The sequence below is a fragment of the Geospiza fortis genome, unplaced genomic scaffold (genome assembly GCF_000277835.1).
Source record: "Geospiza fortis unplaced genomic scaffold, GeoFor_1.0 scaffold182, whole genome shotgun sequence".
In the NCBI taxonomy this organism is placed as follows: domain Eukaryota; kingdom Metazoa; phylum Chordata; class Aves; order Passeriformes; family Thraupidae; genus Geospiza; species Geospiza fortis.
Genome location: NW_005054367.1, coordinates 1,200,302 through 1,225,427, shown reverse-complemented (window position 1 = coordinate 1,225,427; position 25,126 = coordinate 1,200,302). Strand labels below are relative to the sequence as shown.

Genomic DNA, 25,126 nt, shown 5'->3' with positions numbered 1-25,126 from the left:
TGTTGTCATCAGGATAACAGCAATGGAGACAAGTCAGTAGAGGCAGAGCTTGTCCTTGCAGCTCTGTGAAAGGCAAGCAAGGCCAGGCTCTGGCCAGACTGGCTTTTGCACCCGTGTGGCTGTGGGAGCTGGCCAGGCAGTGTCCCACATGCTCCTGGCAGGATGTGAGCCCGTGCCTGCACTTGTGGTGCCAAGCTCTTGGCACGGTTGGAGGAACACTTGCAAGTGCTCTGGGCACATGTGAGCCTGGAAGTCAGCAAGAGAGATGAGTACTGACTCCTGCCATGTCCTAAGCCATAACATCAGAGGTCCATTTCCATAAAATCATAGAATGGTTTGGGTTGGAAGACACTTGACCATTTCCAGGGACGGGGCAGCCATGGCTTCTGTGGGCAACCTGTGCCAGGGCCCCACCACCCTCACTGTGAGGAATCACTGCCTTGTAGCTAAGCTAAACCTGCCTTCTGAAACCATTCCCCTTTGTCCCATCACTCCAGGCCCTTTGACAAAAGTCCCTCCCCAGATCTTTTGAAGCCCCTGTAGGTACTGGGAGGAGCTCTGATGTCTCCCTGGAGCTTCTCTTCAGGTTGAACACCCCCAGCTCTCCCAGCCTGTCCCCAGAGCAGAGGGCTCCAGCCCTTGGAGCAGCTTTGTGGAATATCTTCATTTGTGGTGTCCTCTGGGCTTGCTCCAGCAGATTCACATCCTTGGAGGCCCTGGAGCTGCAGCACTGCAGGTGCTGTGTCCTGAGAGCAGAGGAGAAGGACAAAATCACTTCCCTCAACCTTCTGCTCGTGTTTCTCCTTGCCTTTCTCTTTTATTGATCCTCTGAGACCTTCCATTCATGAGCTTTCAGAGTGATTGCTGTGTTTGAGTTTCATTCTGGAGCTTTTAACTTCACCAGGCTGCTATGGGACCAAGTACAGAGTGGGTTACCCCTGGCTCATGCTGTGGCCTCTGGCAGGCTCTGTCACCCCATCTGCCTTCTCCCTTGGTCCAGTGAAGGCTGTCACAGCAGAGGAGGAGTGCAGGGTCATGATTTGAGACCCAAAATCAGGGTGAGTCTCTGCAGAGGGTCACCTTTCCTTGCTAACAAACACTGACTTTGCTCTCCAGGACAAAGCCCTTCCAAAGCTGCAGATAAATTCCCTTTTCAGGATGGAAAAAAGGATGAGCAGAATGGAAACTGGGAGGTTTAGCAGCAGGTCCAATCTTATCTGCAGCATTGCTGACAGCAATGGATGCACCTCAGAGGAGGGAAGTCTGGGTAATCTAAGGGTTATGGTTTTGTTTGGATAATTTCTTGTTATTCCTGTTGTAATTCTTATGACCATGTGGAAAAGCTATTTGTAAACCATTGTGTGATGGAGTCCAGTAGATAAAGCTGAGGACTGTCAGGGTTGGACAGGAGAATCTCAGATGTTTGAAGTTCAAAAAACCACACTTATCAGGGTTGTGACAGGAACACATGTTGCCTGGATCAGATACATGGGGTACAAGCAGTACCTTCCTCTGTTGTCTTTACTTTAAACAACTGGGAATTTAAATTAGATGCTGTCTTCATAGCTGCATCCCCCAAACAGGGCTTTGGGGATAAGCTGTCCTTCCAAAATGGTTTCTGATCTGGTAGAATAATCCATTTTTTCCTTATTGTCAATAATTCCTTAATTTTCAGTATGTTCCATTTAGGCCCCAGGGCAATTTTTTATTCCACCCAAAAGCCCTTGAAGCATCTTAAGCCAGTTTTCCAGCAAGCATGTTCTGCCCTATGTGTACTCTCTGGTTGCCTCTAGCAGGAGCACAGGAGTGCTGGGCACCAAGGGCAGCTCAAAATCACCTTTAAAAATCCATTTTTCAGCACAGGTTGCTCCTTCCTGTGGCTGAGCTACAACCAGACCCACAAACACACTGCTGCTCTCGTTATCCCAGCTGATGTGTAGGGCCATGGGAGGGTGGATGCTTCTTTGGCCCATGAGGCTTTCACAGTGCTTTCTCCCTGGCCTCCAGAAACAGAGTTAAAGTGGCTGGATTAACAGTTTGGGGGCAAAGAAAATATTTATGTGAGGGAGCTGGAAAACAGTTCATTCTGAGGCAGTTCACTGCTGAGCATCACTGTGGTGTGAGGGAGGAGAGCCAAAAGGGGCAGAGCAGCAGCCTGTCACAAGCACTAATTTAGCTGTGGTCAAATACCAGATCTCATGTAGGTGGAAAAAGAGAGCAAAAAGGCATTTGCTGCTTTCAGTGAAATTGATTTTTGAAAGTATTTTCTTAAACCAGCTGTAATCCCTAGTGTGAGCTCACTTAAGCCAGACTCAATCCCTTTAAAAACTCTCTCAACTTGGGGATTTGTGGGAATGGTTGAAAACGTTCCAGTGAATCATCCTTTTGAGCAGCTGGTGGAGAAACAGAGTGTTCAAAGGCAGAAGGAAAAGGCTGAATGAGTCTGTGAAGTTTAGGGGTGCTGCAGTGGGGCCCCAGAGGTGGTGCTTTGGTACCTCCTGCACTGTGTCTCTCCTGGAGGCTCAGGGAGGTGATGTTTTCCATGAGAGCCATGAAAAGCTTCACACACTGGAGCAGGGATGATTCACTGGGCTGTGTTGTTGAGTCACGAGCAGTGAAGTCAGGAGAGAACGTCAGGAGTTGTAGATGAAATGTTTCCCTTTCTGGCCAAAAGCTTTACGTAAGAACTTCTATTGTTGGATGATTTCTTTTTCTGTTTTTTGATTAAAATAATGGGTTTTGGGACGTGAGCTAAACTCGGTTGGACTGCTGAGTGTTGCAAGTGATGACTGTATTATTACTTAAAGTCATGAAATAGATCTTTTGATCTGATGATTAGTTAGTCTCCCTATTAAAAATGCACAGCATTTGCTTCTGTTCCTCTGGTTTCTGGCACAGTTATAGGATATTTTTTGCTTGGTTTAAACATAGTACAAAAGGTTTATGTTTATAGCCTAGTACCAGTGTTCAGCAGAAAACTTCTTCCTTTGCTTTTGGCTTGCTGGGAAATTTATGAATATCCTTAAAATACCATGCAGTGAACAAATCATACCACTTTTGTAGAAGGATAAGTTATTGCCTCCATTGAATTAATGTCCTGAACTTGCTTGCAGAAGAACAGGAAGGGTGTAATATTGCTTTGTGTTTGCTGGAGTCACACAGCAAAAGCTTGAAATTGTTCCTGGTAAGTGTCTAAAGTCAACAGAAACTCTCAGCAACCTGTGTGCACATAGCAGGTAGCTGGCTGCACCCACAGCTTCCTTCTGCAGTTTCTTGAGGAATCGTTGCTTTCGTGGTCAGACAGGTATTTATCCCTGGAAGAATATTTGCTGATGCCGGTGCGTTATGCAAGGCGGCCGTCAGCTGTGAAAACAAAACTGTCTGTGGGTCTCATCAGTTTTTATCAGAATCACTCAAGCCATCAGCCACATCATTTCAGATGCAGAGCTGCTGTTTCTTCGATTGACTTTTCAATCAGGCCACCACGGGCGTCGCTGGGACAGTTTTCATCACAGGCTGGCAAACATTGACCTTATTCTCTGCAGCATATGTTAAATGCAAAGGCAGAAGTGTTTAGAGCCTCACATCCAAATTTAGCAGTGCTGTGATGGCAGGGCAAGTAGGAACCAGTCACCAAAATAGTTTGCAGGGCCCTGGTTGTGTGGAAGGAATGTAAATAGAGATCACTGTCTTTGCTTCAGTGCCCCAAGTCACGATGGGTGGACTGAAAAGCTGGGTAAAGACCTTATATGAAAGGGTATTTCCAAACAACCTGTGAAATTGCATGTGCATTGCATCACTGGTTGTCAGCTGGTAAACACACACCAGCAGTGAGGGCAGACTGCTGTGCAGCAGATCTTGAGTCAGAACAGCCTGCTGAGCATGTCTGTGGAGGGGAGAAGGGAATGGATGAGGAATCAGCAGCTGGGACCTGCCGTAACTCACACACAGGGAGATGAAAGAGCAATGCAGGCATGGCTGGGAGGCACTGTCATGGACATATTTTATGAAAAATCCTTTCATTAGGATCTTCTGAGAAGCTAAGAAGCTTCAGGTTCTCCATGTTTTGTTGCTTTGGAATATGATTTGGAGGATTGTTTACCCAGCATGTGAAATTGTTTTTACTTGATGACCAATGAGAGCCACCTGTGTCGAAGCTGTGAACAGTCACAGGATTTGATTATCATTCCATTCTTTCCATTCCTTCCTAGACTTCTGATGAAATCCTTTCTTCTGTTCTTTTAGTATAGTTTTAATATATCATTTTCTTTTAATATAATATATACAATAAAATAATAAATCAGCCTTCTGAAACACGGAGTCAAGATTCTCATCTCTTCCCTCATGCTGGGACCCCTGTGAACACCAGCACATTTGGTGAGCCCTGAGTGAGGGACATTGCCACAGGGCAGGGCACAGCTGGGCTCATGCTGAAGCCACCACGGTGTTAAAGTATCCCTCAGGGATGAGGTGATGGATAGCCTTTGGTATTCCCAGCCCGGGGCTGACAGTGCTCCAGCACCTGCTGGTTACAAAGGTCCTGATCCCAGCTGCAGGCCCTGATCCCAGCTGTGCGTGGCCATTAGCATCAGCCACCCCTGGTGACACCAAAATCAGCTGAACAACTCTTGTTGGAACCCAGGAAATTCCTCTGGCTGCCCTGGAGGACTCGAGACCCTGTCAAGGGGCTCAGAGACCTTGGCACAGAGCCCAAGACCCCTGTGCCTTTGATTTAACTCTTGGAAAAAACAATTACCAACCTTTATATGAAGAATAACATGTCAAGAAAGTTTAAGTAGAATGATGGTGAATTTATCACAGGGTGAAAAATAGATTTTTGAAGTTTTTAGAATAGGGACTCGGGGTCCCAAGATGGAGGAATCTGGGTGTGTCCAGCCTTTCTCCTTCTTCTTCTTGGCCTCCATCTCCTGCTGTGATGTTGGCACTTTTAGATTGGTTTAGAGTAGAAACTCACTGTCTAACATAGGTGATAGGTATTGAGAAGTTATTGTAAATATTGTACACATAGTTTTTAGTATAAAAAGATAACACCAGTGTGCCTCAACCCGACCTGCCAGACAGACCTCAGTGGGTCAGAGAAAGAATGTTATAGATAACAGCAAATAAACAACCTTGAGAACGAGAGCAGAAAAGTCCTGACACCTTCTTCGACTGCCAGGCTGGGAAAAAGAAGCTTGTACATATCTCAGAGTCACTCTGAGCAGCAGAGAAACCAAGAGCCTCTTCCTGGGGTGAGATCAGAGTGAGGAGCAGCACCACGCTCAGGTGGTGTGAAATCCATGGGGTGTCTCTGAAGGATGGTCCTGGGGTCAGCTTTCATCTGCTCCTCACAAGAAGCTGAGCTGAGGTACAGCTGGTGAGGGTCTGGCCTCTCTGCAGACGTACAGGATGGTGTGCAGGCTCTGTAGGGCTGAGCACGTTTCTCATCTGCATTTCTTGACAGTAAACAGAAGTGACTTACTGAGCCTGTTAGAGTGGGATGGAGTAATTCAGTGTGACTGAGTGCCACATGGCACAGATCGCCTGTCGCGGACAGGGGGTGGGATAAGGAAGGGATCTGAGGAGCTCTTCTTGGATTAACTCAAGGGAGGCTGTTTTGGCAGTGCCCACACAGTGACCCTCCTCTCCCACTCCATCAGCAAAGGTGTGAGGAAGGAGAAACACCTGCCAGTCCTTGTCCTTCACATGCTCGGTAGTTTGCAGGAGGTGCAGGTTCAGTTTCTTACTTTCTCTCTTGACAAATACTCTTGACAAAATGGCTCATCTCAAAGGGCTGCCTATGAAGCAGGAGGAAAACAAAGGGATTGTTGTCTGCCTTTGTTCCTCCTTTCCCTCTATTCCTTAGGATTAGCAAAGAATTTACTGCTCATGCTCCCAGCATGGTCTGGACATTTCAGTTGTGGAGCAGTGATGAGAGAAGATGTGGAGAGGCCAGGGCTCCTCTCTGACAAGTGCTTTCGTCATTAGGAATGTTGTCACGCTCATCCTTCTGGCTCTTCTACACCAGAATCATAGAGTTGCTTGGGTTGGAAGGGACCTTAAAGATCATCCAGCTGTTTTCCTTTAAAAGGTGTTCCTTCTGCATGAAGAGATGAGTTTGCAAATGTAACACCCAGCTCCTTGAAAGCCATGAAGAGAGAAATCCAAATCAAGAGAGATACCCAACATTTACGTGTTGGTTGCTTGAAAATACCATGGGCTGTCAAAAGAATCCTGAGGGCCTGAGTCATCCCTGCCTGCTGATGCCAGGGGTGAAAGAGGAGAAGGGTGCTGGGCTGAAAATCAGCAAGGGAGAAGCACAAGAGCAGGAGCCAGTGATGAAAACTGAAAAGAGAGCTAGAGAGAAAGTTCTCAACAGCTCCCTGAGAGTGGTTCAGACAGGAAGAATTCCGCTGGCTCCAGGGAAGGCTGCTGTATGTCCGTGTCAGTGGGGAGCCTTTGGCTGTGTGAGCAGCATCCAGAGCAGCCAGGAAGGCTGACCAGGATGTAACCTGGGTGAGTTGGTGTCTGGAGGTCAGGAGGAACACAGGCTTCCTTGTGCTGTGCGTCATATTTTGGGCTCTCTACAAACCACCTCCTCAGCAGACGCAAACACTCCGGAGTAGATGCAAACTTTCCAAATTCTCTTCTGCTTGTGGTTATCTCCCCGCTGTGGCGTGATGGGGAAGGAGCAGGGAGGCTGCAGGGAGCTGTGATTGATGGCTGTTTGCTAGGAGTGCTCCTCTGCTGTGAAACATGTCTGTGCCCCAGTTATTTTTGATTTCTCCTTGCAGATAGCTCAGCTGAACACACAGTTTGGGACTCCTAATAGAGTACAGTCGCTGCCTGGGAGCAGCTGATAAAGTACTCATGCTGGGTTAAGATTTTCCAGAAAAGAGATAACTTTAGCAGATGGCTTGGGCTGAGTCCTTTGGCTTCAGCTTTTTTATTGATAGATGAAAACAGTACACACAACCAAGCTATGGAAAGCTATAAAAAGTGTCCTTCCTTACCCTGCTTTTTAACAGTTCCTGTGGTGATAGTTTCTCTCCTTCCCTCTTGTGTGACTACAATAGACACCAGTCGTGCTCTTCAGCCTTCCTTGCACCCTTTCTGTACTGAGGAGCTCTTTTATCTCCATCATCCTCTGCAAAGATCAAGGCAACCCTTCCAGACACAGGTTTTCAATCTTTTTTTCCTCCCACACAGCTCTCTTTTCCAGTGGATTCATGCAGCCACGTAATGGTTTCCAAAGAATCCATTCTAAATTTCCGATATTTAACATCAGATTTTCTGGTCTTGGAAACAGGAGCCTGTTGCCAACCCAAAGTTTAGGGACTGATTGCACAAGCAGACTAACGAGCCATTCTGCAGGACAATAACTCTTGTGAGCCAAGCAGTGGTGAGCAGCTGGCAGGTGAAGAGGAATAACAGGATGATCCTTCCACTTCAGTGCCATAAGCAGAAGAGATCTGGAGAGGAGGAGAATCCCACATTTAAGGACAGTCTGCATATGAGATGCCCAGCTTGCACTTCCTTTCTGGTCGAGGGTCCACTGTAGCCATGGGTTATAACTTATCTTACCCTGAAATTTTTGTTTGAATAGGACAGAACAGCTGTGTTCCAAAAGCTGCTTTATTTCCCACTGGCTATAAAAGAAACCTTCCTAAACTTTAGACTTTTTTGATGGAACTGAATCTGGCCAAACCTAATAAGATGCTTTACATTAAAGATGAAGTTCCACCTTAGGCACAACCACTATAATTCGATTAGTGTCCTGGTTAAAGGGCAAGATCACCAGGAAGGACCAGCTGTGGGGGAATTGCAGCCTTTTTTTCTTTTTAAGCTGGTTTTAGTACTCAAACCCATAAACTTTCACTTGAAGGTAAATTGGCCAGATAACATAATTCCACAACAGCCCATCCCAGCCCAACCTTTTCCTCCCCTCCCTTCAGCTGATCAACTGTTGGCCTTTAAAAAGTGATAATCAAAGACCACACAGAGATAACAGCTCATAATTGTCAGGGAAGAGCTTTGCCAGCTCCAGGGAGCTCCTGGTGTGTTCTTGAATAGGAACCAAACCAGCAAAGTGCTGTGGAGGGTGTTTGACCACCCCAGCATCTGGTGAGAACTTGAAGCAAATGTGAAGTGTTGCTTTTGGAAAGTCACTGATTTTTGAAGACTGAACTTTTGGATGGTTTTTTTGCAGTTTTTTTTTTTCCCCAGCAGCTGAGCATTATCATGACTGCTCTGGGAAAACAAGGAAAGTTTTCAAACCTCTAATGAGCATCTGATGAATTTTGAATAATCCCAAGGCAGCCATGCCAAAAATGTGCAGGTGGTTGCTGAGTTGGGTCTTTCTACAGTGTTGACTTTGAATAAACTGGACATTTTAATGGTGAAATGGGTGTTTAAAGGCAGTTTTCTCCCATTCAGCTAAACTTTGGGGGTATTTCATACTCATACACTGCTTTTTAACAAAGCTCCAGACCAGGTTGCTCCAAGCCCCATCTAACACTTCCAGGGGGCCTTGAACACTTCCAGGGATGGGGCATCCACAACTCAAGGCAACCCGTGCCAGTGTTGTGTAGATGTATGAAATGACCCATGAAAGATAAAAAAGAGGCTGTGGGTGCTGCTGGGAGCTCACCTGATTTCAGCCCAGTTTGAGGGCACTGATTGCTCTCAACAGCATTTTAGAGTCATCTCTGTTACTTGTATTTGTTTAATAAAAGTCTCTTCATGCACTGCTCCTTCTGGATTGCCCTGTGTGTGCATTTTGCAAACTTGGAGCAACTTCAGGGCTCATTTCCGCCAGCTGAAGAGCAGACATGGAAGTGGGGAAGGATGATCTTGAAAACAGTGTTTTGATTTCTTAGAGCAAGGAGGATAAATTCTACCCTTGACAGGGGTTAGGATGGAGTATGGGTGACACCAGACTGCTCTGAAGCTTTGGTCTTTGCCTCCTTAATTTGCACTACCATGACTGAGAGGAACAGATGGGATCTTAAATCTTACCTTCTCACTAGTTTTGCAACCTAAAGAAGGACAGTTTTGTTCCTTACCCTCCTCTTATTGAAGTCACTTCTTATTTTGCCCAGAAAGTCTGTGGACTTCCCTGGAATTGTTCAGGGCCAGCTGGATGGGGCTTGGAGCAAACTGATCTCATGGAAGGTGTCCCTGTCCATTTCAGGGGTTTGGAACTGGGTGGTCTTTAAGGTCCCTTCCAACCCAAACCATTCAAAGCTTTTAGGATTTTCCTGTGGGGTGATGCTCACAGGGAGGCACAGCTCCACCCTCCCCATTCTCAGGGGGAATGAGTCAAGGGATGCTCAAGTCAGGGATGCTCCAAGGACTTGGAACCAAACTCTTGGCTGTGATTTGTGTCTCATAAAGAGAACATCACAGCATGGCACCTATGGCATATTCTGTTTCTTTATTAAATAAAGAACACAAAGAAAGAGGTTTTCTTTTTAATATTTCTTGCTCTTTCTAGCCCTTTTGAGTTGAGTTTTCTGTAGTACCAAAGCTTGGGGAAGAGGGGGAAAGGGAAGGGAATCCTCCAGAGGCTTCAGGAAAAGGAGAAAGAGTGATTTTTTAAATATCCCTCACCAAGTAGAGATAAGGCTGAGTGAACCCCTGCTGACAGCAGGCTCTGCTTTCTTTCCACAGTCTCCATTGAAGATATCCGGGATGTGAGGTCAGGCCATAAAACAGAAGGGATGGAAAAATACGCCAAGGATGTCCCAGAGTATCGCTGCTTTTCCATCATCTTCAAAGACCAGAGGAAAAACCTGGACCTCATTGCGAGCTCAGAGGATGATGCCAACCACTGGATTGCTGGCCTTGGGAAAATCATAGCCCACAGCAACTCCATGAACCAGAAACAGAAACTCCAACAGTATCCTTTGCCTTATAAAGTGATTAATCACGGACAAAGATGCACTTGTCTTTCCATGTGGGTGGGGATAGTAGACCAGCCTCCTTTTTTCCCTGTTCTGGGTTTTCTCTTGCATTGATTTTGCACCCAGGCAAGCTCCCTGGTTTCCAGTGCTTTTTCCCCCTGTTTTACAATGATACCAGCAAGAGTGGAGTCAGGCTTAATGTGGCTCCTTAAGCAAAGAATTCCCTCTTTCATGGAGCTCCAGATAAAACAATCATTATTTTTTTGTGTTCTTCAGGGGTCTGTTTCACTTGCAATGCAGTAAACTCCAGGACAGGCACTTCTTGGCAAGGCATGAAAAGCCCTCACTGTTTACCGTGTTTCTCAGTAATACAAGGAGAGGGAACTGATTCTTTTCTTCTCACTGCCAAATTTACTCCAGGGTAGCTCCACTGACTTGAGTGAAATTACTCCCTATTAGCCTCAGCATGGGAGGAAGTTTTGCCCTGAAAAAATCTGCAGTTGCTTTAGTGACAATGCAGAGATCAGACAGGAAAAGGCACAGAGCAGGAAAGGAGATTTGAATTCATTATGAAATGGAGAGAGGGTGGTTATTGGGTGAAATCCTGGCTCTGCTGAATTCACAGGCTGCATTTCACTCAATAAATTGCTTTGCAAACAGAGGTCTCATGTATAAAAAGAGAGGATATCTGTGGGTGGAGTTTTGGATGGATTTTCTTCAGTCCCTGTGTGTCTGAGACTCTGATCATGACATCTGAAGCTGTTGGCTGATTTCACCCTGATTTCACAGAGCCACAGTAATGGTAAAATATTAGGTTCCTTTAAGCTTCCCAAAGGTAGATATTCGGCTATCAGAGAGGAAAACAGATACCACTCTTGGGGAGAGAAGGCTGGGTGGGCTTCATGGCCTGTTTGACACCAAACATCAGAGAGGAAGGGAGATGCAAAATCCTCAGCTGGGAAAAATCACAAAGCTGGAGCTCAAATCTGAGAAGGCACCAGGAATGTTGCCCTCAGTTAAATCTTCACTCCATGTGGGTTCTCTGTTGGGTAATAATGCACTGATGGAGAAGGAGATGGTGCATAAAAGCTGAGCTTTCATCAGGCATTGCTCTTCTGTGGATTCTCTGAAGCCTGAGAAACATTTTCATAGCCACAGTGCTGTTCACTTAAAGGAATCAGACTCCATTAGTTCTGATGTGCCTGGGATGTCCTGTTTATCTCCTGCATTATGAGTGTCTTTTTTCGGTTGTTTTTTCAAGCTCTGGGCTGTAAGGTCACTCCTCAGCCACCCCACAGTGTGTAGGGGAAAATCTGGGCTACAGAAAGTTGTCCCTGGAGCATATCAAGTTAAATATATTGCTGAAAAACTTGCCTGTAAGAAGAGACAAGATTTTTTAAGGGGGGAAAAATAACAATGACATTTGCAAAGGAAGAAGGCTGTAAATTTCCAGCATGGAAAAGTGCCTTTCTGTCTTTGGAAAGCAGAATTGAAGCTAAATAGGGTGGGTAGGCAAACCATATTTCTGGAAGAGTAATTACTGTGCAGTGCTGGCTTCCAATCTGGGCTTGTCTCAGGCCATTTAACGTAACCTGGAATTACAGAACAGCATGATTTCTCATTTGAAATTTGATGATGTTTGATTAAAGCCTGGGATTTTAAATTTAGTCTGCCTTCACTGGGTTTGCTTGGCAGCGTGGGCTTGCTCAGATCTTCCTTAAACCTCAGGAGTGTTCTCAGCATCTGTGAGCCCAGGAGGGGAAGACTCAGGGCATGAGAAGTGTTGTGTCCCCTGCCTGTCCCCCATGACTGGAGAGTTGCCTTGCAGGGTATCTTTTTCAGCCTCCCAAAGCCTTGCAAAACAAGTAAGGAATGTGCAAGTTTTTGAAAACAAGGATTGAAAGGAAAAACTCTGCTAGTTTCAGATGGGGCTCGTTCAGCTTGGAATTCAGTGGAGTTGCCTGTGCTGGAAAGGGACTGGGATCAGTGTCTTATGTATTTTTCCAGTCCTATATTCCTACACAGATAAAACTCCCACATGCTTGATGAGCATGCCTGATGTTCTTATACACAGAGCTCTGTTTTAATAAGCCTCAGATTCAACCCTGCAGCAGGCTGGCATGGGTATTTAGCAAATATTGCAGGTATGTGTGCAGGGAAGACTTTAGACCAGAAAACACAGAGGACTTTTCATTTGAGCTGAGTGGCCCTGTCTGCTTCAGTTCTGGGGTTTGTGTGTGAGCTTTTCTTCTGGTTTGAAAGTAATTACCAGAAGTTCTGCAGCATTTCTGTTCTGAGCACACTCATGGGATGTCTGCCAGATAGAAACCAAAGAGAGATGACTGAAACTGAGAGAAAGCTGGTAGCCCTGGAGCTGGCACAGCCTTTAAAAGCCAGAGGCTCTCCCTGGATGCAGAAATGGGAGCAGCTGCTGCCCAGTGCACTCAGCCCCACAGAGGGGCACAAGGTGAAAGGAATGCCCACAGCCAGGGCTGGAAAATGGTGTTTGTACCAGATGAGAGGACTTCCAGTTGAAGTGTTTTGTTCATCCAGCTCCTCTAAGCTCTCCCAAAGCTGAGGGGATGCAGATGAATAGGGAGTTTGGGGAATTTGAGGCCAGAATACTGCTATTTACTGAGATTTCAGTTGTCTGAGATCTCCTTTTCTCTCTTTGCTGCTTGCCCTTGCAGCAAGAGGACCCACTGTGTGTGTCTGGGCTTTTCCTGGGCTCTCTGATTTCCCTCCTGCATTTCTCAGCCTCCTGGGAGGGCATCTAAGAGAAAAACATCCTCCATTAACAGGTAGGACCTGGGTATACTCTCTTGCAGATGCATTTACTGCCCACATTTTGCCTCCCAGAGAGGACTTTGAGTACAAGCATGACCTCTGGGTGCCCATTATCAGAGGAAATGATGCAGACTCTTAAAAAGTGTGGGTTTTTTGCAGTGGACAGCACAAAACCAGTAGTTTCTATGCACAAAAGAGTCATTTCTATCCACCCCTACTGCTCACCCCTGGCTGTGGCAGGCTGGATTTCCTCTTGGCTCACCAGAGTTGGGTGTTCCTCCTGCCTGTTGTTTTTAGGGAAGGTTGGGGAGGGGACCTGAGGTGCAGGGTCAGGTGTGAGTGGGTGGCACCAGGGTGACAGAGTGACAGTCTGGTGACAGTCTGACAGTCTGGTGACAGTCTGGTGACAGTCTGACAGACCCTGTCTGGAGCAGAGCTGGTGCAGGGGTTGTTCTGCACCCCATGGTGGGTGTGGGGTGCTCCCAGCACTGCATCCTCTCCTCATGGGAGCTTCATGACTCAAACTGGGTTTTCTGGGAAGAATCAATCCAAGCCAGAGCCTGGTTCAGGGCTTTGGAGTGTCCTTGGGAAATGCAGCCTCTCTTTATTTTGGTTTCCATGTCTAAAGAAGGGGAATATTAATATTACCAGGCTAAGACGGATGTGGGGTGAGGTCATTGCTTAGCACCTGCCAAGATTTTTAAAGTGAAAAAGTTCAGCTTTCCATGAGACAAACAATGCTCACTAACAGTTTACACATATCTCCATCACTAGGAGATGCTTAGTAGCTCTGGCAAACACTGTTTCAGGGTTATGTTTACAGCCCCTAAGGCTGTTAGTGCCCTTTTCTGGGGTCATTTTGAAAGGCCCGGTTTAAATGTTACAGCACTATATGCCTCAGCTGGTTTTGCTGATCCTGAGCTTTACTCTGATTAGCATTCAGATTGGGCATTTTTTTGGAAGTATTTCTGGAATTTGGAAGCATTGTTTCCTATGTGAGACATGGAAGGTTATTACTGGAGATCAAATTCTTACTTTGATCATTATTTTTCCTGTTGAAAAGTAGATCTTTTTCTGGATGACCTTTCTTATTTGACAGTAAAACAAATTAGACAGACAGTTCCATGATGCAAAAAGCAGGGGTTTTTTTTGGTGTTTAAAACTGCAGTGTGTCTCAACTGTCTAACATGATTTTAGAGACTGAAAGAAAATAGCAGTCTCAGTTCAAAATATCTGACATCACATTAAGAAGATCATTCTTACAGCAGTTACTCCTGATCCACAGATACACTAAAGTGATTTAAACCCAAGCTGTTATGAAATATTATCACAGTGCAGCACAGTAACAGACCCTGTGCATTTCATCAGGGGAAGAAGGCAAGACCCACAAAGTTTGGTTTGATTCCACTCACAACAAATTCTTAGGAGATATTGGTAGAAATCCCTAAAAATGTGCTGAAGGTGAGTTCAAAAATTATTATTGATCATTCTTTTGGAGTTCAGTGTTCACCATGACAGACAATATTGAGCAAATCCATGACAATGAGTTTACCAAGCTTCTCTTGGGAGCTCATTTCATTCTTTCCTTTATCCCATTTTAACCGTCTGGAGCAGAATGTACTTTCTGTCATAAAAGAGAAATCAAACTGTTTCTGGCTGTGGCCAGGAACTCCTACAGGGTAAAGAGAGCTGCTCCAGCCTTGGCCAGATGGTGAAAAGCTTCTCCCAGGTCACCATCAGTTGTATCCCAGCACATTTTCCTCCTGCCAAGGCTCCATTGTGCTCTGTGGGAGCACAAGGTGAGGTGGTGGCAGCTGCTCAGGGAGCCCACGCTGATTTACAGCAGCTGGAGAGGTGGCTCAGGGCCTTTAGAAGAGGATTTCCCCCTGCCATGTGCAGCAGAAGGTGTTTAGGTGTTCAGGCTAGGCAGTGACCTGGAAAGGTTTCCTTACATCCCCCTGCAGCTGGATTCACACCTGCCTGCGCAAAGCTGACAAGAACAAAGACAACAAGATGAGCCTGAAAGAGCTCAAAGACTTCCTGAAAGAAGTGAACATTGAAGTGGATGATTACCATGCCAAGAAGATTTTCCAGGTAATGGGAGCAAGCAGAAAAAGGGTTTGCTCTTGGCTGAGGTCAGGGTGTCCCACAGCTTTCAGCTTGGGTTGGAGACCTCACCTAAAGTGAACTCCCGGTTTCTTTTCTTGTACCAAGGAAGGATTCTCAGGTTTTGGTGCTCAGTAATTTATTGCCCAGAATAATTGATTCCCACTGAGTTAGGCCAGCACAATGCTTTTGATGAGGGTGTGTTAAGATCTTTCTTCATAATCAATGCCTAATTTTGCCACGAAGCAGAAAATGAGATGCAAACATGGATAATGCAAGAAAAAGGGAAGCAAAGTTGAAGTCCCAGGGGTCTCAGGAGTTTTGTGTGCTACAGCTGCATGTCAGTGCTTAAGTCTGGCTGAATTTTGCTTGGTTACAATTGTGAACCCAGATCCTCACCTTCTCATAGGAGAGGGGTGCAAAGTGACAGGTATAAACAAACAAACAAAAATGTGCAAATTAAGGAAAAAACCTTTCCAGATTCATGATAGATACACAGCATTGCACCCAAGCCTGGACTAGTCTGATTGATTTAATACTCCCAAGGCACATTTAATCTGGTCAGGGATGTACACTTCTAAATTCTCAAGATTCAGCTTGCTGGCTGAGCCTATCAGAAGATAAGAAAGGGATGAAAATTTCTCAATTGTTAAGCTTTGGGTTTCTCTCTAGAGAACCCATCCTGCTGAGGTGAGATAAAACATCTGGATAATTTCCAAACTTCCATCCTGTCTGAAGCAGGATTTGAATTAATGTGTGTGCAGATTCAGAAATGTTTTTTTCTGATCAGTGGTAAACACGTGGGTGGTTTTGGGCACCAGGCAGGAGTTCTCCTGCTCCTCCATGTGAGCAGGCAGCCTTCCCCCAGGGAGATCAAAGTTTCCTTGTCTTTGCTTTTTAGACATCTCTCTACTCTTCAGGAATCAGGGGGAAAGGTCATCAGCAGATCTTAAAGAATTTCAGCTCACAAATTATTCCAGTTGTACTGCCTGCTCTGGCTGGTGGATCCCATCCCTTTATTCCCAGGAAGGTCCTGGAAGAGTGGAAATAAGGCTGGGAATCCCCTGGTTGAGCTGCATGTCTCCACTGGAAGGAGTTGCCAACACTTCCTTTGCAGTCTTGTGCAGGTGAATGCAGTAGGGAGCAGGGTGTCAATCTCCTCATCCCAAAGGATACATCTCACACATGGGAGATGAATCACTGCCACATCTTCGCACATCAACAACCTGAAAAAATCACCCTTTTTTTTTTTTTTGGTTGTTTTTTTAATTTTCCTTTTTTTTTATTTTAGGGGCACAGTCTCCTCTTATTTAATGAACCTCTTCTGCTGTCCCAATAGTTACAAGGGAGCTTCAGGAGAGGAAACTTGATGAAATTAATCCTTTTTGCTTAAAGACTCCAAGTAATTGCTAAACCTTGATTCAACCCGTGGAAATGCAGGGAGTTAGTTGAAGTACCATCATTAAGCGAGTAATTTTAAAGTTTCCTGTATAGCCACTGGAAAGAGAGGCTCTTTGGAGGTTAATTCAGATCTCCTGAGGGCTGATTTGCCTCCAGGAAGGGTCTGCCTTGCTCTTAAAGCAATTACATTTTCAGTTTGCATCCTGCCTCAGCCTAGCTGGACCAGGGCATTACAGCCTATTAAGGGGTGATCTTTTCTGTCTCAGAGAGTTTTTCTTCATTTAGTCACAGGAAGGAAGGGTGATCAGGGGCTCAACTGGGGGCTGCAGGGCATGTTCTCACATTATTTTTGCCTTTCCTCACATGACTCTGTGTCCACATCCAGGTTTGGGACACTGGAGTAGAACATATTGCAATGCAACCAGAAATTTTGCAAAGCTCCTGCCATTGCTCACTTCATTTCAACCTGAATATTCATTCTGATGCATCAGAAAGGTGTTTTTGCTGCCAGGCCAAGGGGCATTCAGGACTCATGGCTTGTGATGCATACATGGGAGGTAAAACACAGTATTTTGGGTTGAGATTCTCTAATTTGGGCCTCTTGTAGCCGAAGCAGAAGGACTCTACCTTTATACTGAGCATCTGATGTGTCCTGGAGTTTGACTCTGGTGCTGTTGTCCTGTTTTCATCACAGCCTTTAATGGCAACTAATGAATAACCTTCCCCAGGCACACCACTTAAAATGCCAGTTTTCTAGGAGGAATATCTTGTCATTTTCCCTGTCATGTCTTAAAGAAAAGAACATTTGTAATTCACAACATCCCTGCTGTCTCCACCAGCTGCTTTCCCTCTTTATATTCTTTTTGCAGTTGCTAAGCATCATGCTCAGCTCAGCTTGAGGGATCTGCCAGAGCCACAGAACGGGATCATAGACATGGAAGGCAGTGAGGAAAAGGCAGTTCTTGAACTCTCAAACCTATTTTGGAGGTGTTTGTAGTACTGAGCATGTCACAGGTTGTCCCATCCCTGAGATGAGCCTGTAGCTTCTACCCAGCAGGTTCTGAAGTCAGGACAAGTTGAACTCTATTTTTCTGTCATTTTAGTTTGTGAAATGCTAGGCATCATTATAATGCTCTTTGGTTTTATATGTGCTCCTTAAACAGATAGGGAAAGATTTGCAGGGGATGAAAGTCCCTCCTTATCATCTTGGGACGCTGCCAAAGCCATGTGGCCATTGCTGAGATCACTGGCAGGGCTAGGCTGAGATTATTGTGTTTACTGGTTAAACTAAGGCAGGCATTTTCATCATAAAAGCCAGGAAAATAGCTCTGTCACTGGGGATCAAAGATGGAAAGCAATTTAATTCCTCTGGTTTGACAAGTTGAAGAATTCTGCTAGGAACAAACAACAAAATTAATATCGGGATTTGCCACAGGAAAAAAAAAAAGTTGTTTCTGATGAAAAATTGAACCTGGGAGTATTTAAAATAAACTAGAACAACTTGTTATTGGAAAAGCTGTGTCCTTGATGGAGACATTAACATGTATATCTCAAGCTCCCCATCTTTCATGGTCAATCAAGTCCTTGGCTGTGGTGCTCTGTCACAGATGGTATCTACTGGAAAAGTTCAAACCCCAGAGGAAGATGGAGAATCTGAATTGCAGTTTCTTGTGAGAAGATTATATCTGATTTGAAATCTCTGGGGATTTTGTTACGTGGCAGGTTTTGGATGAGAATGGAAAATTTCCATGGAGAGGTGGATTTTTTTCATACCTAAACATGTACATGTGGGGGTTTTAAGTTGTTTTTGATGCCATCTCTGCAAACAGCCCTACTGTGAGTCTTGACAGCCTCTTGAGGTCTGAGCACTAAGGTCAAAGGAAGGGTTCTTTTCACTTAATTTCCTGGATTTTTGGCTATACTCTCTATCATTATTGAATAGAATTAATTGTTTCCCTTTGTTTCCCCTTAGATTAAGATTCTTTTGACCCTTGATTTGTGCTTGGATTATTCTGAGCTGTCCTGACTGAAGCCCACCAAGTGATGGAACTCGAGGCTGGTGCTTTTGAGCACGCTGACAATGTATAAATACTAATAACTGTAATTTTTATGACTGTTGGCCTTGTCAATGAGAACCATTGTCATTGACCACGTGCTCCTCACTGGCTGGCCCATAACTGGATTTTTTCATACCTAAACATGCACATGTTTAGCAGTTGTGGGGGTTTTTAGCTATTTTTGATGCCATCTTTGCAAACAACCCTACTGTGAGTCTTGACAGCCTCTTGAGGTCTGAGCCACTAAGGTCAAAGGAAGGGTTCTTTTCACTCCACTTCCTGGATTTTTGGATATGCTGTCTGTCATTATTTAATAGAATTAATTGTTTCCCTTTGTTTCCCCTGAGATTAAGAATTTCATTTCTTTTGACCCTTGACTTGTGCTTGGATTATTTTGAGCTGTCCTGACTGAAGCCCACCAAGTGATGGAACTCGAGCCTGGTGCTTTTGAGCACGCCGACAATGTATAAATACTAATAACTGTAATTTTTATGACTGTTGGCCTTGTCAATGAGAACCATTGTCATTGACCATGTGCTGGCCAGTAACTCTCTGCAATTATTTTGTGTTCTGCGTTGTGTAGCCCTGGTGCAGATTACGGCTGGCCTATGCCAGAAGGAAAGAAGGTTTTCACTCCTTCTCCCCTCTACGTTTACAGCACTGTGACAAGTCCAAAACAGAGGCTCTGGAGGATGATGAGATAGAGGAATTTTACAAGATACTGACAGAGAGGAAGGAAATAGACAGCATCTTCCAAATGTACTCGGACCCAGAGGGGTTCATGTCCTGCCAGAACCTGGTGAGGTTTCTCTATGAGGTGCAGCAGGAAGAAGATGCTGTTGTTGCTGCCCCTGCCTTAATTCAGAGATATGAGCCCAACGAAAGAGGTAGGTTGAAAACCCTGGCTGGTTTGCTTCAAAATCTTGCTTTTTTGATGAACTCTGAATTGCATTGCTGCTGCTTTTTTCCCTGCAGTTGTGTGCGTTATTTTCTACCCACAGCTGCTTCTAAAAACCCACTCTCCTAGGGGAGCATTAACATATTTATTTATTAAAATAAAATTGAAGAAAAAGATTTTCCAGCCTCTCCTCTGCCCTCTTCTCCTGGCATCTCTAGGAGGGGAGGGCAGAGGAGAGGCTGGGAAATCTCTCTTTTTAATTTTATTTTGGGTGCACTGAACAGCAGGAGAGGGATTGACGCAGGTTTGACTAGAGGATGATGAAAATCCTGAGGGAAAGACTCAGATGGGTTATTCAGGTGCCAAGACCTCCTGTGGCTTTTCAAGGCTGAGAATGGAGCAATATTTGTGTTCTCCAGAAGCTGGGGTGGAGGCAGATGTCCTTGATGGTGGGCACCTGTAGAACCATCTGCAGGTGGGATCTCTGAGTAGAGGCCAAGGAGGTGACAGCTGTTTAGGAGGCAGACACTGAACTGTCTGTCTGCTCAGATTGTGGGTGAATCATCAGTCTGGAGCACCTTGGAGGATGTGTTCCAAGAGCCAACTCAGAACCTTGGGCTGGTTTTCCACTATCCTGCTATTCCTTCAGGAGAGGGACAAGGCTTTGCAACTGTCAGGCTTTAGGATTAGGCTGAGATCTAGTTCAGTCCCTCCAAATGGGGAGTAATTTTGTATTTCCTCTTTGCAAATCATGTATTTTGTTGGATAATCTAGACAGGATTTATCTGTCTGTGTTTAGACATCTGACAGCTTCTCTGGCTTGGTGCAAAGAAACCTTGAAATGCTCAAACAGAGGTTTTCATGCTGTAAATCTCTGGAGACAGATGAGGTAAGGTCTATCTCTGACACTTTTAAGATGTTATCAAGGACAAGTAAAGTGTCATAAAAAGCCACGTAAGTGTCATAAAAAGCTGTGCTTGGGAAGGGCTTTAAAAGCATTTTCCGGCGGCTGAAGGTGTCATCCTTGTCTGGAGAACATCCATGTCTTTGCCTTTACTGAATTCCTGGGGAGCACATTTTGCCTCTGGGATCTCCTGGAGAGCCGAGGCACCATGGTGAAGGTGGCAGCACGACCTGGTGGCGTCTCATTTTCACTGTGGGGTGTTCTGTGTGTTTGTCTGACAGCCAAGAGGGGCAATGCCATGACCAAGGATGGTTTCCTGATGTACCTGCTGTCAGATGAGGGGAACATATTCAACCCCTCCCACAGGAAGGTTTACCAGGACATGACCCAACCTCTGAGCCACTACTTGGTGTCATCCTCACACAACACCTATCTCATGGAAGACCAGATCACAGGGCCAAGCAGCACAGAGGCCTATATCAGGTAAAGAGAGTGTGTGTTTGTGTGTGTTGGGGAGGTTAACCTCTTGCTTTCAGAAGACATGAGTGTCTGTGCTGATTGATGCAAGAGATCAAGAAGAAATCTCCCACCAGACCAGGTAATATGGGCTGGGCCATGTTTCCAGGGTGAGCTGTTTCCAAACCAGCTCATTGTCACTGCTCTTTGACCTGAGTCTCATCTGGTGTCCACCTGAGTGTAGGATGTATAATTTCTACATTTGGAAGCAGTATAAAATATCTGCAGTCACTGGAGGCTGGATTACAGCCCTCTGGCCTGGTGTTTTCAGAGCATGATGCTGAGGGGGTGTTGCATTCCCCAAAATAGGGCAAAGAGAATCCAAGGGGCTTACAAGATGGAAAGATTCCTCCTGGGAAAGGGCTGCAGGTCTGGGAGAAGCCAAAATGATGCGTAGTGTCATGGTGCTTGTGCTCTGTGCTGCCTTTTGGGAGAGGCCCGTGGCAGGGACTGTCCCCACAACCATGCTGGGGTTTGTTTTGGAGTCCTAGTTGGAGCAGTCAAAAAAAAAAAAAAAAAAAAAAGAGGTGGGATATGAGCAGGGGGAGTGATCAGCAGAATTTACACCTGGTGCCTTTTCAGCATCTCAGATATTCCCCCAGCACCCTTGCACTTTAGGTGTTGTTTGGAGCTTTAGGTGTTGCCTGTGTCTGCCTTCAACAGCATCTGGTGTCCCATGGCCAGGTGGGTGCAGTGACCTTTGGTAATTTGCACACCCACAATACATCACTGCTTGTCTTTATCAGGTGAGACAGTGTTTCCTCATGAGCCAGTCCATGGCTAAAGTTCTGCCTTTGTTTATGACTTATCTCATTCTCAGGAGCAACAACTGACTGGAGTCACAAAGTCAAAAGTGTTGAGAGTGAAATCTGGCCCAGGTTACTTCTCAGTAGCTCTTTGAATTCATCTTACATAGTCTTAAAATTATAAATGTATGGGTTGTAGAGAAAAAAAATCCCATTATTCTGGAACAGGTTTCCCAGAGATGCTGTGGATGCTCCATCCCTGGAAATGTTCAAGGCCAAGCTGGACAGGGCTCTGTCCCTTCCCATGGCAGGGGATTGGAACTGGGTGCTCTTTATGGTCCCTTCCAACCCAAACCATTCTGTGTTTCTGTTGTAATGAGTTAGAGGAATTGTGTGATCTGAAATGTTTAGGGAATTACTGTAAAAGAGACAAGATCACCTCCTAGATAGATGTGGAGGAATCTGCATTTGAAAATATGGAAGCATGGCTATGTAGAGGTAGGAATTTCACATGGATATTCAGTCTGTAGACTCAGTTTAGGAAACTGGCCCTCAGCAGTCTCCTCAGCTATGGTGGAATTCCCATAGCTCCCTCCCTGCCTTTCTCCCAGCTCTGAGGATTCATCCCTCATGTCATATCCAATCTAGATGAAGAAATCACATCATCTAAACTTTGAGACCTGGCTTCTAAGGCTGACTGTCATTCTTCCATTGCAGCCTCTCTTGATTTTCTCTTCTCTTCACCATCTTTGGGGAAAGGTTTGGGGCACAGTAATCAGTGTCCTTTCTCATCCGACACTCACTATGTCTTATTCTTTGGATAATTCTACCTTGGACTTTCACCACCTTTTTTCTCAGATCCTTCTGTGCTTTCCTTGCTCAGCCTTGAGCTCTCCTTGCTGACACCGATTCCACCTGATCCCATCCTTTACCTGCTTTCCTGCTTTTCCAAGCTCCTTTCTTCTCCCTTGCTCCTGAACTTTCTTCCAGTCTTCCCAGGCAATGTCTGTGCCTGATGTAACCTCACTTGGAGATGGAGCAGAAGGTGTAGAACCCAACCAGTCCCTTCTTTGTTTCCAGAGCCCTGACCAAAGGCTGTCGCTGTGTGGAGCTGGATTGCTGGGACGGCCCCAACTCAGAGCCCGTCATTTATCACGGCTACACTCTCACCTCCAAGATCCTCTTCAGTGATGTCATTAAGGCCATCAAGAACTATGCATTCCAAGTAAGGATGAGGGACTTTTTCTCATGTTGCACAACCCAGGACTGGCAGTAGAGCTCTTCCCTCCCAGCAGAGAGCAGAAGCAATGATGGCTTCACCTCATGGGGACAAGAGAAATTCCACTCCTTCAGTCTGAGCATCCATGCTCTGCTTCCTGCAGAGATCCATCCCTGGGGTTGCTGCACAGGCAGAGCACCATCTGGGGATGAGTTTGAACCTGTGCCAGCACAGCTGCATCCTGGACCTTCCTGTGCATTTTCACTACAATGAAAATGATGCTTATAGTCTTGACCATACCTGGTGGGAAACACCAGCAAGCCCATGATTTGTGTGACTTTGATGTTTCAGGGTCTGTTTCTTGTTTAGAGGAACCCATGTGCATGTTTTGGATGTGAAGGGCTGCTTTTATTCTGCTTTAAAAAGGATGAACAGGGCTGGATTCTTGTATGGCAGCAGACTTCAGAAAATCTTAGGTCTGTCCAGACTCACTAGACTCTGCTGTTTTCCTTCATTGCACTTGAGGAGCTGGTGCCAAGTTTTGTTTGGGGCCATAAAGGAGTGACAGTGACAATAATGACAATGCCTTCAGCACACAAAATGACCTGGGGGCACAGGGAACCAGATCAGGCCTATGCAGGAATGGAGGAAGGATTGATATCACTGAAGGGTTTGAGCAAACCCTGTGATTTCAAAGCCCCTGCCCAGTCCCTCCTCTGAAGGTGGGTAGGAAGGTGCTCTGGCCCACAGTGCAAGTGGAGAATGGGGGCCCAGGGAGTGCCCCAGAAAGTCTGTGAGAGGCAATCCTCACCCATCCTGGTGCCTTCTCCATTGGACCATCATCTCTGGAAGGCATCAGCACAGATCTGAGTAACTACTTTAACAAATTCCATTTTTAACAAATCCTTGCTTTAGGAGAATATCAGACCCTCCTGTTGACACACTCACTCACAGACACAGCAGCACTGGGGTTCATACCAATTTCTGTAGGCTGGTGAAAGCACAGAGTTCACTGATGCTGTGTGTTGCTCTCTTGCTGTTCCAGACCTCACCATACCCTGTCATCATCTCCCTGGAGAACCACTGCAGTGTGGAGCAGCAGAAGGTCATGGCCCAGCACATGACCACCATCCTGCAGGACATGCTCTTGGTCGCCCCAGTCGATGGAAACAAATCCCAGTTCCCCTCTCCAGAGGTAAGCAAGGCCACTCCAGCACTTTCTGCCTTCTGAGGGTTGGAGAAGAGGGGAAGTTTTTCTTACTGCTGAGTGCAAAGCTCAAAACTCAAGGGGAAAACCACTGCAAGGAGCCTGAAGTGTATTAAACACAAAGTGTCCTGCCATTGAGAGTGCCCTGGGGGAGCCACTGGGAATGGCCTGGGTTGGTGGGCATGGAGATGTCCATGGAGGAAAAAGGGAAGCAGGAGGCTGCCTAGAGATGCCCCTTTCATTCCCAGGAATAAAATATTCCCTGCAGCTGACAGGCTGGGAGCTGAGCCCTGGCTTTGCAAGAGGAAAGAGATACACAGCACTCAACAGTGGTTCACCACTATAAATCATTAGAAATCATTAGCGGAAAGAAAAAAACTGGAAATGGAATCTTGATATGGAAAATATGTCTCCAAAACAGGAGCCAAAAGGAAACATTAATCTATTTCCACCCAGGTGGTTTGTGCTTGCTTTCTTTCTTTCTTTCTTTCTTTTTCTTTCTTCCTTTCTTTCTTCCTTTCTTTCCTTTCTTTCCTTTCTTTCCTTTCTTTCCTGCCTTTCCTGCCTTTCTGCCTTTCTGCCTTTCTTTCTGCCTTTCTGCCTTTCTGCCTTTCTGCCTTTCTGCCTTTCTGCCTTCCTTTCTGCCTTTCTTTCTTTCTGCCTTTCTTTCTTTCTGCCTTTCTTTCTTTCTTTCTTTCTTTCTGCCTTTCTTTCTTTCTTTCTGCCTTTCTTTCTTTCTTTCTTTCTTTCTTTCTTTCTTTCTTTCTTTCTTTCTTTCTGCCTTTCTGCCTTTCTTTCTTTCTGCCTTTCTTTCTTTCTGCCTTTCTTTCTTTCTGCCTTTCTTTCTGCCTTTCTTTCTGCCTTTCTTTCTGCCTTTCTTTCTGCCTTTCTTTCTGCCTTTCTTTCTGCCTTTCTTTCTGCCTTTCTTTCTGCCTTTCTTTCTGCCTTTCTTTCTGCCTTTCTTTCTGCCTTTCTTTCTGCCTTTCTTTCTGCCTTTCTTTCTGCCTTTCTTTCTGCCTTTCTTTCTGTTTTTCTTAGCACTTTGCAGAAACAGACTCCTGTAGGGTTAGCTGCAGTTCCCTTTAAATTGCATTTCCTTGCTCATTCTCCAAAATTTGGATGAACATGCCTAGTCAGAGCTGGAAGGAGTTTGTGGGTGAGATAAAGCTGGCAGTCAGCAGGGGAGAAAAAAGAGGAAAATAATCCACCCAGAATATCTTCTATATTAGTTCTCCTTCTTCCTTTATCTCCTTTCCCTTTCTGACTTTCCCCTTCTGTTTAGGAGTGTCATGCCTCGTTTGATACAATGCCTGGCACAGAGGGAAGCTGCTCTGGGCTGGTCTCTAAGCACCAGGGCAATAAATTAGGATGAATTGTAAT

At 45.5% G+C, this 25,126-nt stretch overlaps 1 protein-coding gene across 2 annotated transcripts in view; it reads left to right on the top strand.

The window, feature by feature from the left end:
- The window catches only part of PLCD1 (phospholipase C delta 1), a 48,043-nt gene that overhangs the window by 7,628 nt on the left and 15,289 nt on the right, over positions 1 to 25,126 (top strand). The window contains exons 3-8 of one of the 2 annotated variants that reach the window (XM_005424333.2): positions 9,673 to 9,901; positions 14,657 to 14,786; positions 18,915 to 19,143; positions 20,340 to 20,541; positions 22,401 to 22,545; positions 23,585 to 23,734. In XM_005424333.2, coding sequence (XP_005424390.1) covers positions 9,673 to 9,901; positions 14,657 to 14,786; positions 18,915 to 19,143; positions 20,340 to 20,541; positions 22,401 to 22,545; positions 23,585 to 23,734 — 1,085 coding nt within the window. The remainder of the gene's footprint in view (positions 1 to 9,672; positions 9,902 to 14,656; positions 14,787 to 18,914; positions 19,144 to 20,339; positions 20,542 to 22,400; positions 22,546 to 23,584; positions 23,735 to 25,126) is intronic. The other variant, XM_031059738.1, reaches the window with a different exon arrangement.